Below are 14,600 nucleotides of genomic sequence, written 5' to 3'. Positions count from 1 at the left end.
GACGTGGGGCGCGTTTTCAACCCCCGTCACTTCGCGCAGAGGCTATGATGACGTCCTTTCCATTTATGACGTCTTGGAACTCGTGCCCTCTCTTTCGGGGCACGCTACCGCTGGCGGGTATTTAAAGCGGCCGGCGGCACGGACAAAAGGAACGAAGAAGAATAGGAAAAAGAGATGGGCTCAGACTCTCTGAATCTCTCTGAAAGCGCGGAGACGAAAGAAGCTCTGCTCGATTAAAGAAGTTGAGGAGGTAGAGAAGATCGAGAAGTCCAAGAGCACCCAAAGCCAACAGATACACACAGATCGCAGAACAAGGGGCCCCAGGCTCTAGGATAGACGGATATTCTTGTAAACAGCAACATCTCTGAGAGACATTCTCAGGACATTTATAGCATCCACACAGGAGTAGGGTATTACGCTTCCGTGCGGCCCGAACCTGTCAAAACCCCTAGTGCATTTACTTCATTCTGCACTAGATCATTCCACCTCACCAGCCATCGCATTCATATCCATTTATTTCTCCGACAAACATATTCAGAATCATCCCCCTGGCCGAATCTCTAAAAAGGGGTCCCTCAGTATCCCTGCGACAGGAGTTAACCCTCCGACAGACACATATTTACGTAACTTTATCATTATAAACACAACATTTCGTTTTTTCCTCCCTTCGCTATCTCCCTGCTTCTCCGTGTGTACAACCTGGCGGCAAGTGGACAACATCGCGGCGACCGAGTCACGCGCGGACGACAACTACTTGTTGTGCCCCCACTGTAGCAGCACATTGTCGACGCTATTGCCAGTCAAACTTGGGAAGGCAGTATCAAGCTTCGCGCACTTTGGCCACCTCTTCGCCCTCCTACTCGACGTCGGCTACAGCCTCACCTCAATGCATTGCTCGTCGACCTCCTCCACCGTGTGGCACTCGTGCTCGGTCCTCGTGCTTACAATTTCGGAGGCAGAGGTGGTGAAGTCCGCGGACGACAGCAAGGAAAGGGAGGGGGAGCGAAGAGATTTCAGATTGTATAATTTAGATTATAATAATTCAAATTTTATATTGTAAAAATAATAATTTGAATTATTAGAATCCTATAATAAAAAATAATAGACCCTTAGTCGCTATTCACGGAAACTAATGGGCCTCGTGCTCTCGTAGGCTGCATCTAATCGACTGACCAACCATCCCGGGTCTGCTGCTAAATTGATCGACCAGTCAATACGCTGTACTATACTAACAGTCTACTATCACTAGGGGAAAAGTTCATGAACTAGAAAACAGTGAAATTTTTACTTTTTTATCTTTCCAAAAACATATTTTATAAATAAGCTCTTTAAAAAATATTATACAGAAATAGACTGTTTGCACAGTGTCATAACCTTTAATGCAGTAGTAACATATTAAGGCATCACCTGATTTAACGCATCTATATGGCACGTTACCATATAGAATGTGCGCTGTAGGTGCTGGACGATGTGTCAGAATATGGCGCCGTATATTTTTACCTAGAAAGCAACGCGAGCATTTGCCTAATATTTTCTCACGTAGACTTTTACGAGATAGGTGGACAAGTTGGAACCTAAACCACACCACAAGCTAACGGGTACGGCTTTTCATGATAGTGCAGAGCATCCTTTTGGAAGGGCAGCCAAGTATACCAGTTCGAAACTCTTGGGTGTTGTTTGTTTCTATTTATCAGCGGCTTTTATTTCTTAAAAAGCTAATAAGATGAAATAAATGTTATTTTTTTTACTTTTCTCAGAAACAATAAACAACTTTTAAATATATATATATATATATATAGGAAAACTAGTATGTACTCCTGGGTGTATATACTCCCACCTCTCATATACCACTTTTACACGTGTGTTATACTTCTTTATCACTTTAAATATACTTCATTAGTAATTATAAGATACTACAATACAAATTCCACGAAATTTTTTATGAAATTCCATGATTTTTATCATAATTTGCGTATATACTTCTTTTATGTATAAAAAAGAGTATATAGCAAAAATGAAAGGCTAACATTGAATTTTTTTTCATACAACTCATATTAGAGTATCTTAGAATTAGTATTAAAGTATACTAAAAATAATAAAAGAGTATAAAGTGTTTATTTAGATGGTATATTGCATGTGAGAGTACATACTCTTAGGAGACCTGAGACATACTCTCGTTAAGTCTCGGAGACCTGAGACAGTGGGACTTAAACTAGTCGCGCACGTGCAGTGGCGGTTCACTGTCATTGATGAGTGCCACCATTTGCTTTGCTCCGTTTTCTATATAACTAGCAGACATACCTTTGCATTAATGAATAAACTAGCATTGCAGTAAGGGGTCAGAAACTCAGAATAATTCGATTCCAGAATAATTCATTTTCCCTGGTTGCATCCAGTACACAGAACAGTCATTTGCTTGCAAATAGGAATCTGTTCTAGTGGAAGTATAGAGACCGAGAATTGCAGTAAAATGTGAGTCACCGCATCCAACACATACAACATCAGGAATATAGAAATGATAAAATCAAATTTCCTATGAGAAATATGACAGATTTAAAACCCATAGAAGTCTATATTTGTAATTTGTCTGTTTAACATACCAGGGAAGTGAATGAAAGCGGCACGAAACAACAGAAGTGCCAATCTCAGATGATATACATTCATTTCAGTTCCCATCGACTTGCAGAATCTTGTTCCAGGAAACATCTGTCACTGGCACTGATGGTATAGGTCACCTAGGGCACACTGGCCAAATCGGCCAATAGAAATAGGAATTGCTTGACAAACTAGGAATTACAGGACATAGCCATAAGGTAGTGAGCATTTTTTTTCTTTAAGAGATTGATCATCGCAGTGCGCCAACATTCTCCAAATGCTTTACTGTTCAGTGCCTAGTTCTACATATGTCCACATTTGAGGTAACATACACACTAATGACCAGAATCTCCGGCCAAGTCTCGCAGGGATCTTGTCAAAACAATATGGGCAACAAACAATGTTCCCAGCAATTTTCAATCAAATATCAGCAATTGTCGCAAGGATCTGGTGACATTAGTCATTTATTGAAAACACTGAACGGATCATAATGGCGAAACAAAAGGTAACATGTACTCAGTACTCATAAATGTATGGAAATCACATTTTTCTTATGCACAAATTACAAAAGGTGGGCAATATTTTTTGCGAGGTAAGATGAGCAACATTGTAATGCCCTAGTCTGTGACTAAAGCAAATTTTAGCCGGAAATTCAAAATTTTGGTAACACCTCTGTATTTTAAGGTATAATTGGCACAACCACACATGCAAGATATAACATGATACATAAACATGATATAAGCAGTAACAAGGTTCCTTCCGACTTGAACAAGCCATGCAACTCTTTACAGCGCAAACAAGATTAAACTCCTTTACACCAAAAGCTTATCTCAAGCACAAGCGTTGCACTTTTAGCTAAGTTCATAGAGTGAATTGGATTATAGACAGTGTGGAACGTGCAAGCTGCTAACCCCAAGCCCATTATGCTCGCCAGAACAATCTAAACATACCTGTAAAAGAATTAACGGGTAAGATAAACTCAGCTAGCAACGGCTATGAATATATACATATCTCACCTACAGTTGAAAAGAAACACCGACTTGTAAGCAAAAGCTTACTCTCAAAGATAGGCCAAGACATGGGAAATTAAAAGGTAGTCTTCCACATGATACAACATCTTCTAACACAATCTCCCATAATGTCTTAAACAAAGACAATTCACAGTGGTAAGCAAAGACATAACCAAACATGGGTTCACATCCTCTCGACATGGCGATTGCCAACCAAACACTCAAATGCCCATATATCATAATACCATCTCCTCAGGATTTCATATTCTTCAGACAGTATGAAAATGTATGAATGTCATGATGTAACTCCATTTGAGAGTTTAATATTGAACGATACCAACCTCTCATGCAATTCCATGTACCGGTACTAGTCACGGCATAATGACGGTGACCAGCACTTATCTCCATATGAAGTGCATGTATGCACATAAATCGACATGATTGCTCGACACTCCGTAATAGCATCAGAAGGATGCCAACTTAATCTCCCATCCATGAATAAGCCATGGCAAAGTCGAAATCAGTGAAACAACATAGGTTCAATTCACCAAAGGTGGTATAACGTACACCATGCACCATTGAGCAATCATCATCCATAATCTGAATAATTCTGGGAAGCAAGCATGTTAACATGATTCTTTCACATAGCCTAACAACCAACACCCATACCATGATTGAACAAGGAAACAAATCATATTGTTGTGTACTACACTTAAGTTGCAAAAGATGCAAGACACGAATATAGACATAGCATGAGCCATACCCCTACGTCACTTGCATGTTACTGATGGCAGTGGAGGAAAATTGTCTAAACATGATCGCAGGTATCACCACTTGCACAAGCACATTTTAAGTGCCAAGGATATAACAAAAGCACACAAAAGCAGGTGCACGCTTCCTACGCCGAAACCCCCATGTTATTCCTCATCATGACACTGGCAATTTCAATAGCATTCCATAGAATTAAATCTAGAACTCCAAGGTAGCCACTGATCGTCGTGTATGCAACGATATCCTTGCCAAGATTTAGCATCGTAGTCTTATTGATGTTTGCATTGACCGTGAACTAGCATAACACTAACCACAGCATGGGATGGCTCCACAAAGCCAAAACAACATGACTCACACCATAAGGTTCTAATTACTAACCCCAACCAGCCTAGGATCATGGGTCGACGGTGGATGTTGGTGAATCCCGCAAAATCCCCCCTTTTCCCTTTCTTCTTTTCCTCCTCCTTTCTCCTTCCTCTCTTCTTTTTCCCTTTTCCTTTCTTTTTTTTTCCTTTTCTGCTTCCCTTCCTCTCCTTTTTTTCTCTTTTTATTCTTTCTTCTTCCCTTTTTCTTCTTTCCTTCTTCTTTCCCTTCTGCTCCTTGCCATTGGCCCCTCCTGTTCTCGTCGGTTGACGACGGCGCTCTAGCAAGCAACGGCCGAGCAAAGGCGGCCGGCGGTTGGGGAGAGGCAACGACGGCAGGGAAGCGACGGCTGGAGGCAGTGGTCCATGGCTGGCGACGCGGCTAGAGGCGGCGCAAACAGGCGGAGAGCGGTGGTCTGATGTTCGATGTCGGTGGCCAACGGCGAGGCAATGACTGACAATGGTGATTGGCGCCTAGGGTTAGGGCTAGAAGTGGGGGTGACGGGCGATGGTTCTAGATGGATCGTGGTGGTAGCCGATCAATCTGACCTTTTATCTTTTTTTATATCCAACGGCCTAGGTTTATTGGGCTCGCTACAAACTCTTAGGGTGTTCAAAGACGTTCGAACTCATAAGGTGTTCAAACAGGACGTGTAAATAGCAAAACGGAATTGTCTCGACAAGATCCACACATTCGTGGCATTCTATCGTCCATACGAACGACGGATCTAAAAGTCAATTTTCCGCACTCCTGGGAATCCCGTGGTCAACATCTTATTTTATTTCAGAAACACTCGAGGTATTACAAATACATACACTACTAGCAACCTACGGAACCAGAATCACAAACATAGAATTGAGGAAGCAACAGATAACGTCCCACCATTGGTACAAACTAAACTAATGTTCTGGGTCCACCCATCCTAAAAAGCTAAAACGAAATAAATTTGTATTATTCAATCTGGCAATTGTATCATTTGCATCAGTATATTTGTATTCCTCTAGGCAAAAGACAAAAAAATCAACAAAAAAGGGCCATACCTCACAAGGTTGGCAAAATCATAACCATGGAGATCCCAGATCATATGTCCTAATATTGATCATGATTATCTGGCTAGTACCAATCGAAGACATCCCCAAGATCAACATCAGCATTTCCAGGAACATGCTCTTCTTGGACGTAAGACCTGTGCGTGCCAAGCTCTTTATCCGACCAATTTGAACCATTTTCTCCTTCCTCGTCGATGAAATCATCCAATGCATTCTTAAAAACAGAGAAAATAAGAAAAATTCCAATGCAACAAATTCAACATAAGCAAAGTGTTCGTTTCAGAATAAACCTCATTTCCACGGCCGCCCTCATTTGACACACCCTCTTGTTCTTGTTTATGTGTACTGTTCATCTCTGGTAGCACATCTTCAATGTTGAGCTGTTTAATTACTTTTTTGAAATACAAATTATCTGCATACAGAAATCCAATTGGTAAAACACAAGCATCACAAATCAGAATATGGGTTGGCCCACTTATTAAACAGGGTCTCACCCCCCGAGCGATGAATTATAGCATCATGAACTTGCATCGGATTTTTTCTCTCCTCAGTTTTAAACTTTTGCCGCACCTGATGACAGGTCTTATCAGGGAATAATTGTTGTATCATTGCAAAATCGCTACCAAATTGTCGAAGTCCCTGGGTTTAATACAGAAACACATTTTGAAGGGTTACCAACAGAAATAGTTAAGCCAAAACATCTTTGTAGAAGATTTAGGATCATGTGAAACGAAAAATAGTCCAAGTGCTTGATTTATAAAGTACCTGGTAAAACAAGTCAGTATCAGATTTTGACCATTTGGCTCGTGTTTGTTTGTTCATGTAGGAATGATAATTCAGTTTGGTTGCATTTTGTAGTACACTGTTCTCTGTTCTGTTGTCGTCGAAGTTATGTGCTTCATTATCTCCAAATGAATCAAAACCATCCGGATCTTCAAGTTGGAAGCTGCCATGCATAAGAAAGATAAGACACGAGAAGCCAGCCAGATAGGGTTGAAAACAGGTTGAATACGAATCATTAGTGGTCAAACAACATTGGTATTCTTATTTTCAAAGCAAACAAGAATGCGACTTCAGATGTACTTGAGTACCAATCCAATATCTACTCAATTCGGTCGAATGCGAAAAATAACAAAACTTGCTTTATATAAAGGAATTATAGACATTTTATCCTGATAGATGTAACAGTTAATTATTCAAATTCATGCACCTAAAGAATACATGAATTTCAACTAAATTTAAAAAATCTCCTAGCTAGTTAGACGTACTGCAATAAATACACATATAACTTTGTTGGATTAGAATACAAATACTTCGAATAAAATAACATTTTAGATGCCAATATCTCATACCACATTCGTATTTGTAGTTTCTAAGTAGATTTGAGTACCAATAGGCGATAAATTGTTAATTGGATGGCAAAACCTAAACCCCGTTCGCATCTTGTCAAATATGGTAGTCGGATAAAAGGGATAATGCGCATCTGTTTTACACCCCTCCAGCTAGAAGCTGCTTTTGGAAAAGAGACAGCCCAAAGAAAGAGGGAGACTTTATTTCAGGAGCAAGAAGACCAGATTGAAACTTTAAAAGCTCTAAAGTCAAAAGGGGAGGAATTGATGGACAGTGCAAGGATTTTGGCTATCTGTACAGGCGTTGTATGAAAAACACATGTTAGTGTCACAGATATCATTGTAGTCAGGAATGGAGTGCATTCACTAGTAGTATAGGATGGAAGCTTTATAGGAGTCCAACAATTGAATGTACATATAGATGCTGGAACCAACATCAATGACATGTTCCAATAACCTATCAGAAATTGTGAAATGTTGCCATTAGAAAAATGAATAACTCAGTAAAGTTTGTAAATCAATCCATAGCAATGCTAACAGGTGAGATAATAATTTTGCTACACTCAAAGCTGAACATATCTAGATGGAAAATAAAGAGTGGTACAGTGGTCCATTGTGCTCAATGCTCATCTAAATGCCAGAATTCTACTCTACTTACATGATATTCATGCATAATATTCAAGAAATGGAAAAAAAGGGTAGTGTACCTTGTATTAGAGGATGGTCCGGATGGAATTTCTTTACCCTGGAAAAGCCAAACAAAAATTATGAGCTGCAGCATAAATATGTTTAACAAATATAACTACTAAACTTGCCACAAAACTCACCTTAACACGCTCTCTTATTTCTTGTAACAACCTGAGATGTGTCGCACTTAGCTTCATGTGATCTATCTTATCAGATGTTTCCAGTAAAGTCTTAACCTCTGAACAACAAATGCCCAAGCAAGAGTGAGAAACCTCATATTACGTAAAAACTGATGCTTTGTAATTTTAGCCAGCTACCTTTCATTTTCTTCTGACGAATTCTGTGGGTAAGCTTTTTATCAGGTTTTTCTGTCGCTGCATCTTTCGAGGTTCTCTTGCGGCCCCGTGAAGATACTTGGCTTTTATCTTTTTGAACCTTATGCTGCTGCGGCTCTTCTAAGAACATTGAATCCCTTGGAGGTTCTTTACTTATACCATCCCTTGACTTTCGCCTTACCTTCCGCTTGCCACCAGCAGTGTAATCGTCACCACTATCATTATCTTGTTCAGCTGCTGAAGGTCCAACATAGTCTTCATCAAAACAGTCATCAGCAGTATGCTCAGGTATACCAACTTTCTGCAACTTTTCCCTCCTCCGCAGTTTCATGGATGATCCTGATTCTCCAGCATTCATTTTTGGCTGTTGTTCAACAGCATGATCCGATGGTTCCCTCTCATGGCTCTGGCTTTCTTTATCGGTATATACCTGACCATTTGAATATTGTTCTTTAGCAATACAATGCTGAAAAAACAATAACATTGTAACAGAACAAACTTTGTAACAGTTACGCAAATATAAATAATTACACCTTCTAACCAGTATCCAAATACACTGACCTTTTCAGCTGTTTGCTGAGGTGCATTATTTAAATTTTCATCAGTCAATGTGTCATTACAGGAATGGTCGAAGTAACCCATCTCAGAGTAAATATTTGTAGGTGAAACCCCCTCAGAAGCATCAAGTGGAACAAAAGATACTGATTTTCCTTTGCCCTTTTTTTCTCCAGCATTAGGTTGAGATTTAACAGTGTGTTCAGCTGAAAACAAATATGTTTGCTCTTTATCAGAAGATAAGTACAGGAAAAATAGCCAAAGATGGGCAGATTATTACATATACTCAACAATTCATTATGTAAAGGCCCAATCTGAAGGTAACGCAGTTAATACCACTCACAATTCAAGAAAAGGATTCAATTGATAGTAAAAAAATATGTGATAATCTAATTTTTACTTTCCAAGATGAAACAAATTGCAAACTTCACAGAACGAATATTAACTGCTTCAACTTTTACCAATATATCATTTATTTTAATTTAGTCAAGCACTATAGTGATACTTCAATTGTAAGGCATGAGGTCGTATGCAAGTGGGATAGACAGAACTTATAGGTCGTTACATATTGGGATAAGTCTATCTTACTCGCACGAACTTCTTATAAAGTCCACTTAACCCTCTGAACAATTTTGCAACAATGTCTGCCATTTCAGGTTGTGATTATGCAAATAATTAAAAAAAACATTTCTTTTACTTCTGCGCTCAACTGTTCCACTTCTTTATCACCCCTCAATTCCTCATTGCACCTGCCTGCCCGCATCCTACCATCACCCATCGCCAAATCCTAACCTCCTGCTCCTGCTTCCCTGTTTCAAAGGTTGGCTCCTGAAGCCATCTTTCCAGTGTATGCCTCATTTATACTTCCTGGTATTGATGTTCAATTATATTTGTTTTGCTGGATCCCTCGACGATGAAAACCAGTACATATATCCCCCGTGACCTCTACCACTCCATTGTACTATGTGGCATGCAAGTGGACGAACATATGCCTAGAAACCAGTCAGTAATAAAAAAAAACTAGAAACCACCATTCAGCCACCCCTTTCACTGCTCTCTCTTCTCCCTCTCTTCCCTAGCCCGCAAGGGCCATTAGGGGTGCGTTTGGTTGGAGGGTAAGGTTGGATGGGATATGGTCATCAATGTTTTGTTGGATAGAGCGATCCAATTTCTTATTTAGTAGCATGGATAGGACGATCCAATTTTCTGTTTGGTTAGACGGATAGAACTTCAACAAGGGTAGAACTTGGATGGTGTTCCGCCCAATCATGCGATATCTTGTTTTGTTGATTTAATTGCAATGAATACAATGGTACAATCAGATCACAAATAAGATAAACGGTTTTAAAAAAATATATCATTTAAAGCGTGCTAACAAAAAAATGCATTTACTCTAACCAACCAGAATATGTCACATCAATAGGGATAAAGCTCATTCAGAATATAGATAGCTCCGCCCAGCAGTTTTTGGTGGATGGGCTCATCCAACATCTGAAAAGAATATTCCCTCTAGATGGCAATCTCATTCAGCTTGCCCTCCAACCAAACACTTCAAAAAAACTGGATGGCCATCTTCCATCCAAGGATATCCCTTCAACCAAACACACCATAGGTAATTTGTTCTCAGGCTTCCTCCTACTCTACATGTACACTCCCTAATTTAAGGAATAATTATTTATTTGCCACTGCAAATATCTCCAATCCTGGATCTGCCATTGCAAAACACCTAAACTCATGTATGCCACACCCAAGCTCCCTCCAGCTCACACCCCAATCTAAGTCAGCAAGGTTAACAAAAAAGAAGCAATGGAATCATCTCTTTTCCTGATCATCTTCTTCCTCTCTTCTCTTCTTCCTCCATTTTTCACCATTGCTTCCTGCCTGCACCAGCGCCCCTGGCAGATTCCCCCCCCCCCTGTATACTACCACGTGACAACACGACTTGAGACATAATATCCATGCAAAAATCAAGCACAAATTCTGAGCAGATCTACCATATGGGCACACAGCAGGCTCGACATGGTAGAACAAGAGGCGGTATGGAACAGGCAGCCATTGATAGGACACGCTGGAGATGTGCACCCACGCGATTCATCACCCTTCATGCATGGCATTCCTGGGCATCCAGCCTAGCCGCAAAATCAAGCTACTGCTTTGATTCATGGTGCATGCTCCTGAACAGTTCAACTTATTCACGACCAAACGTCTGAAGCTGAGCCTCTGCTCCCGCTCGTTCCGGTTCAAGAGAGGAAGCAGGGGTACTGTGAAGGGAGGTGGTTCTGCAGCTCAGCTTTCTTTCGCTTTTGCTTGTGTGTGCAGCGGTTTGTTTCTATGCACATGCATGCTTGCGTCATCAATCAACACAAGATAAAGAATCAAGGAATAAGAGGAGAAGGAAATGGGATGACGAGTGGGCCCTATCCTTTTTTAGTTTGTTTGCAACAACGTTGGATCTTGGTCAGTGCCACATAGAACAATACCAGGGTGAATTTGGCCCAGGTAGGATTTGCAACGGTTTGGGCACTTGAGGGACCGAAATTAAAACATTTTCATGTTTAATGTGGAAATTAGACTTGGAGCAGAGTTGATGGACCAAAACTGAACTTTTTCCTTAAATAAATTAAAAGTAGGACTTCTGAAAAAAACTATTTCAGTAAACAAAAATTATGTCTTTAACAAACAGCACCAATGACCATTGACCAACCATGTGTGCATAAGCACAAGCATGCAGCATTCATCACACAGTATTTAGGCAACAATATGCACAAGTCCATAATACACGTAAATTCAATCTCATTAAAACTTTATGGAATTTTTTTAACCTTCAAAAGGAACTCTCAAATGCAAAGAACGAAATGGTCAACAGCACTCCTTTAGAGTACAAGATACACAGTAAGTTGAAAAACAGAAGTCCCACAAGTAAAACAAGTGTACCAGAAACTTCTCTAGACATTGATTGAGTGCCATAAGTATGAGGATTTATAAGCTCATTCTGAGAGTCCAAATCGACATTAGCATGCACATCCTAAAAGAAATCAAGAACAGTTCATTAAGGAAGAACCTTTGTGCCATTAATGAAAACATCTAGGTATGCACTAACCTGAGGTGACCAAGGGGCTGGACCTGTGATGGTTTTTTGATCTTTTTTATCTTGAAGGATCACATCTACAGCACAAACTCCAACCATCGGTGTAGCTGCAGCAACATTGTCATTACTCCCAGCAACTTTGGATGAAGCCTTCCCAGGCTTCAGACACAATTTAGGCCGAAACTTCCCAACTGTTTCCTCTTGAACTGGCTCTTCAAGGACACTGTCGAGGTTAGCTAAATTGCCAACTGTACTATTTTCAGTTGCCAATAATGCTTCAGAATCTGAGGTCTGCACACTTTTATGACATCTAGGAGCCTGTAGCTGATCATCATGGAGTCCTGTCTGATTATTATCACCTCTTTCATTTAGTGTGACCGCATCTACAGTGGAAGCTTCCACCTTTTGGTTAGCCTTCCGTGATTTGGATGCTGCCTTAATCTTCAACTGTACCCTAGGCTGGAACTTTGCAACTCTTTCCTCTTCAGCTTGTTCATCAAACATTTCCCCAAATTCAACTATATCATCAATAATCTTGCTATATGAACTGGCAGATGATACATGGATATCTGAAACCAACAAGTTTTCTTGGTGTGTAGCTAATTTAGATGAATCATCATCATGCTCGTCGTCTTGAGAAACCCTATCTCCAGCAGAAGCACCACCTGTTGGAGAATCCCGTGGCACACCACGATCGTTTCGAGGCACCAGGGGAACTGTAAGCACATCTTTCGACATTACTTCAAGAATACTCCGAGAACCGGTTACATCATCGACTGTCTCACTATCTGGGCCTGTCAAGGATGCTCTTCCTTGACTAGTGATTTCTTCAGAAGAATTGCCTTGAGTTAAGGCTCCTACTTTTCCATCTTTAATGTTCGCAGTAGGATTAAACGCTGCAGATTTGGATGGCAGAGTTGCCTTTCGGGGCTTGACCCCTTGCTTGGGACGGAACTTTGCAGCGGTCTTCACTTCTGCTGGGGCATCAAAGATGTTGTTGAAGTCAGCCTCATCATCAATCATCTGCGCCAGTCTATGGGGGACTATTCTGAACTTTCGATGTCACTGAACGGAATATTGCAGCTTTAGGAAGCAGCAGTGATGGCAAATATAGAACCTGACAAGCAAAAAGAATATAAATCCTTAGGGTCTGTTGTGTTAGGATTGGGGTATTTCATCGCAATGTTCTGGAAGCTAATAAATTTGAACTAAATCAAAAACTTTCTAATGAATACTCCACATGAATTACTAGTGTCATTCGTAATTTCCAAGGGTTGGAAAAAGAATATGCAGGCAAACATGGTGCATCATCTCATGTGAGTATTGCGGAGCCTGAGATGAAGGACAACTGGGGCTGGCACATAATTGACTAAACCGTAGAAAAAAGTATTGAACGACAACCGCTGAATATATCAACATGTACATATAAGTTCATTTCGAGATTTAATTAAAAATTACGAGTACGCATATTGAGTCTTAGAACTCAAACACAAGTAAGCAGTACCAATAATGATAGTAATCGGGTGTGATAGGTACGGTAGTGTTTTCTCGTAATTGTACCTATGAATTTTAACTCGCCTACGGACATATCCGCAAACGCCTACAGGTAAAGAGCGAGAAACAAACTCATTACCCACGAGCCACAGCCCACGGGTATACCTAATTACCTGCCAGCTTAAGTTAGTACAACAACACTTGCTACATGATTATAGGTGGAGGATTAAGATTACAGGCATTGAACAGTAGCAACGAATGGTAGAGTAAATGTTCAGTAATTCAAAAGAAACTTTTCTAGTTGTGCTCCAAACTCCTGTGATGAACTACAAACTAAAACTAACTTAAGCCAGACATCCGAAACATCACCGTAACTCCACAAGTTCACATCAACCTGTTGGGAATTTTGGATCAACAACTATCATTTCTGACCAAAAAATGGTGGAGTACTGCTTGATTTATTTGTCCAAAAATTTCTGACCAACTATCATGCACAAACCCACACAAACAGGATGTAGGAATTAGGATTGTGCTTTGATTACCGGTCGGATGGATCGAGATTTGGGGGTGTGTCGCCGGCTCGCCACTCTCTGGCGCTGCCTACTACGATCTCGAGCGGCGGGGATCTGAGCGGTCAATGGGTATCTGAGGTGAGCGGGACAATCTCGGGCGGCGGTGCTCTCGAGGGGAAGAAAGGGCGATGAGGATCTTGGGCAACAGACGACAGATGGGCAGCGGGGCACTCGAGCGACAGGCGATGGAGCACTCGAGTGGATAGACTGGAGGGTCGGCGGGGATCTTCGGCGGAGGACGGTCGACCGCTGGGCAGATCGGCCGGTGAGGGCTGGGGGCCTAGGCAGATTGACGGTGGGGTTCTCCGGTGACAGATGGTCGGCGGAGGGGCATCGTGGTTGGGCTGGAGATTGGGGATTGGCCTAGAGCCCTGCCGCCTTGTGGGAATGCGAATTGTGACAGCGAGCGCAGAGATTAGCCGATTAGGGTTGGAGAATGGAGAGTGGATATTTGGAGTTGGGGAATTGGGTAGGTCGGACTGGGCTCATCTACGAGTATAAATAAATCTTATCTATATTCATACTTATACTTGTTGGGTAGCAATTTACATGGTAAAAATACAAATTTATATAATATATATGAGCGTATTTACTAAAATAAACAACTGTTTTATGTATTTACGAATTTAGCACCTGTATTCGGTGCACGATGTGTCGAAAACGGATTTTCGGAGCACGGTGTACCGAAAAAGTCATTTTCGGCACACCGTGTGCCGAATACAGGCAAACCGT

At 41.0% G+C, this 14,600-nt stretch overlaps 1 protein-coding gene across 9 annotated transcripts; it reads right to left on the bottom strand.

The window, feature by feature from the left end:
• Positions 1-2,552: 2,552 nt before the first annotated feature.
• LOC133899306 (uncharacterized) lies at positions 2,553-14,350 on the bottom strand. Of its 9 annotated transcripts, none has more exons than XR_009906345.1 (13): positions 13,839-14,350; positions 11,815-12,919; positions 11,649-11,739; positions 8,721-8,920; positions 8,142-8,625; positions 7,965-8,062; positions 7,845-7,882; positions 6,554-6,734; positions 6,283-6,427; positions 6,079-6,200; positions 5,780-6,002; positions 3,654-4,084; positions 3,234-3,545 (listed from the first exon to the last, which is right to left on the bottom strand). XR_009906345.1 is itself a non-coding variant. In XM_062340291.1 (11 exons), the coding sequence occupies exons 2-11, from the start codon at positions 12,823-12,825 to the stop codon at positions 5,853-5,855; spliced, it is 2,520 nt and encodes an 839-aa protein (XP_062196275.1). In that variant the 5' UTR covers positions 12,826-12,919; positions 13,839-14,350; the 3' UTR covers positions 5,671-5,852. The 9 variants fall into 9 exon arrangements, 1 of the variants encoding a protein (XP_062196275.1); XR_009906346.1 differs by having other exon boundaries at positions 3,947-4,084; XR_009906348.1 differs by lacking the exons at positions 3,234-3,545; positions 3,654-4,084 and adding an exon at positions 2,553-3,071.
• Between the last annotated feature and the right edge of the window lie 250 nt (positions 14,351-14,600).

Source organism: Phragmites australis, chromosome 18 (assembly GCF_958298935.1).
Source record: "Phragmites australis chromosome 18, lpPhrAust1.1, whole genome shotgun sequence".
In the NCBI taxonomy this organism is placed as follows: domain Eukaryota; kingdom Viridiplantae; phylum Streptophyta; class Magnoliopsida; order Poales; family Poaceae; genus Phragmites; species Phragmites australis.
The sequence above is the reverse complement of the archived record's forward strand: the minus strand, read 5'-3'. Positions and strand labels throughout refer to the sequence as shown.